At 68.8% G+C, this 2,658-nt stretch overlaps 1 protein-coding gene across 1 annotated transcript in view; it reads left to right on the top strand.

Moving 5' to 3' along the window:
* LOC116546513 (kinesin-like protein KIF1A) overlaps nt 1-2,630 on the top strand; it is a gene marked incomplete at its 3' end in the record, with an annotated part of 15,111 nt that extends 12,481 nt beyond the window's left edge. The window contains exons 7-9 of the mRNA XM_032272758.1: nt 1,360-1,437; nt 2,053-2,118; nt 2,550-2,630. Coding sequence (XP_032128649.1) covers nt 1,360-1,437; nt 2,053-2,118; nt 2,550-2,630 — 225 coding nt within the window. The remainder of the gene's footprint in view (nt 1-1,359; nt 1,438-2,052; nt 2,119-2,549) is intronic.
* Between the last annotated feature and the right edge of the window lie 28 nt (nt 2,631-2,658).

The following is a 2,658-nucleotide window of genomic DNA, read 5'->3' as shown; positions in this document are numbered from 1 at the left end:
GTGGTGGGTGGAGGGCGTGGGGGCTGTGGAAGGCTGGGCACCAGGGGGCTCCTGGGATGCGGTGGGTGGAGAGTGTGGGGGGCTGTGGAAGGCCGTCCTCTGGGCTTCGCTTCAGGCCAGGGCACAGGGATGAGGTGCACTGCGCCCAGCTGGCCCTTGGAGAGTGGCAGTGAAGGTGGGTGGTGGGCCACAGCGGGCCTGTGCCGAGGTGCTGTGGGCCCTGGTGCAGGCTGGTGGAACAGGGTCCCCCACCCAGGCCTGACAGGCGGGCCCTTGACTGGGGGCAGGGCCTCGCCCTGGGTGCTGACGCCTGCAAGCACCAAGAGGGGCATGTGTGTGGGGCAGTGCCACCCTGCCCACTGCCCGGGCCCCAGAGGCCCTTCTCCCACACCTTGGCATTCTCTGTGGATCAGGCCACGGGGCTGCCTCCTGGGACCTTTGCCTGGACAGTTAGTCTAGGCTTCCCGGAGGGGCAGGGGCCGGACACCCAGCCTCTCCCTGGCCGCGTCTGCCCCTGGCCCCTGCCCCTGCGCCCTGGCCATCCAGGCAACTCCCAGGGGTACCTCAGCCACCTCTGGGTGGGGGCTCGCTCAGGCAGCCACGTGGGGAGTGCACAGCTCTGGGTGGAGTGAGGGCTGCTCAGTCCTCGATGGTGTTAGAGGGCCCCCAGGTGCATCCTCCTGACTGTACCCTTTGAAGCAGTAAGAGGGGGCTCAGGATGGCTGAGGTAGGTTGGGAGACAGACAGGGGTGAGGCTGGAGGAGGTCGGCCCAGCTGCCTGCCCCACTGCCCTCACTAGGTAGGTACCGAGAGGGTCCTGTGGTGTCCGTGGGCAAGTCCTGCCCTGAGCTGTGGCTCAGGAGGGGCCAGGCTTCTGGTGCAGGGCCCTCCACCCCAGGGCCCCCCACCCCGGTTAGGAGCCTGGCCAGTGCCCAAATGGCTAGGTGCAGTCATGGGCTGTGAGGCGGCTGAGCATGGCAGGGCCCTCCTGGAGCTGGGTTCCACTCCCACCACGGACGCTGAGCACCGTCTGTGGACGTGGGGACAGTAACAGACGCACCTCGTGGGTGCTGTGGGGAGCGAGTGTGCCCTGTGTGAAGAGCACCCAGCGTGTGGTGGCTGCGCCCGTGCTCCCCCGGGAGGTGGCTGGGCACTCAGGCAGGGTGTGGGGAGAGCTGGGACGGAGGAGAGGGTGGAAACTGCGGGGTCAGGAGCGCTGGGCCCGGGGAGGGGCGGCGCCTTACAGAGGGGACGCTTGGCCGGGGCTCCCCCAGCCGCCCTGGAGACCTTGCCCGGGGGTCCTGGGACGCCCCTCGGGTCTTGTGGCGTCTCCTGAATGTGATGTGTCTACTGTTTCAGGTGAGCAAAATCAGCCTGGTGGACTTGGCTGGGAGCGAGCGGGCCGACTCCACGGGAGCCAAGGGCACACGCCTCAAGGTAGGGGCCAGGCCGCCGTGCGGGGTCTGCAGTGGGCCCGTGTCCACACCTGGCCTGCTCCAGGGTGGGCAGCAGGAGAGCTCTGCTGGGGGCCTGGGAGCCTGGGCCACCCCAAGGGTGAGCCTGGGCAGGGAGTGTTGGGCATAGGCCAGGGCCTTGGGCCACCAGCTGCTCTGGGCCGTGCCTGGGGCACCAGGGGCCTGGCGGGATGGTGGCACATAGGTCAGGGTCCTGGAGGGACAGTGACCTCTTGTGGGCCCTGAGAACTTTGCGCCCAGAGGCTGGGTATTCCCTGGGGAAGCAGTGCCAGGTCAGGAAGGAACGTGTCCCCTCCACCCCGCTGGCCTCAGCGCCTGATGCTTGAGCAGTGGCTCCAGAAGCGGCTTGGCGGGACACGGGATGGTATCCGGGTTCGCATGGAGCTGAGGGCAACACTGGGGGACACGCTCCCAGCCAGAGGCTCCAGCTGGCTTCCTGCCAGGTCACCCCATGCCGGTGTGGCTCCAGAGGTCAGCAGCTGGGGCGGCGGCTTCTGCCTCATAGTGCATGGTCCGTCCAGAGCAGGAGACCCCAGCGTCCCTGGTGTGCCCACCCCACCATCTTCTCTGCCCGCAGGAGGGGGCCAACATCAACAAGTCGCTCACCACCCTAGGCAAGGTCATCTCCGCCCTGGCTGAAATGGTGAGTGGCCCAGCCCGGCTTCTGCAGCCAGACCCCCCGGAGGGCCTTCCAGGCCCCCTGTCACCCCGGTGCCCAGGCCCTGTGTCTGGGAGGTGGCCGCGTTCAAGGGAGAGCCTGGAGATGGCCCCAGTGTCACATGCTGGAGAAGGGGTTGTGGCCCTGGTTTCTCCTGAGGGTCTCAGTTTCCCCACCTGTAAAGTGGGGCTGTGGCCACGGTTGGTCCCATGCGGCAGACCTGTCCCCCAGCACCACCCCAGACCCGGGCTCTGGGGAGGGGCCCCTGCCCCCCTGCCCCCCTGCCCCCCTGCCCCCCTGCCCCCGGGGAGCTGCCGTCCGGAGGCCTCAGAGCAGCAGAGCCAGGGCGAGGGAGCCCGGCCGCCTGCTTTTGTGCCGCCCCGGGCCTCAGCCCCTCTGTGTCTCTTCCTTTTCAGGACTCGGGACCCAACAAGGTAATAAGCTGCTTCCTTCAGCCCGGGGCAGGGGAGGCCGGCGGGGGGCGGGGGCCGGCGATGGTGGGGCGGGAGGGGGGGGGAGGCCAGC

The sequence above is a fragment of the Sapajus apella genome, unplaced genomic scaffold, assembly GCF_009761245.1.
Source record: "Sapajus apella isolate SASKATOON/1434 unplaced genomic scaffold, GSC_monkey_1.0 scaffold997, whole genome shotgun sequence".
NCBI lineage: Eukaryota > Metazoa > Chordata > Mammalia > Primates > Cebidae > Sapajus > Sapajus apella.
This window is presented reverse-complemented; position numbering and strand designations above follow the sequence as displayed.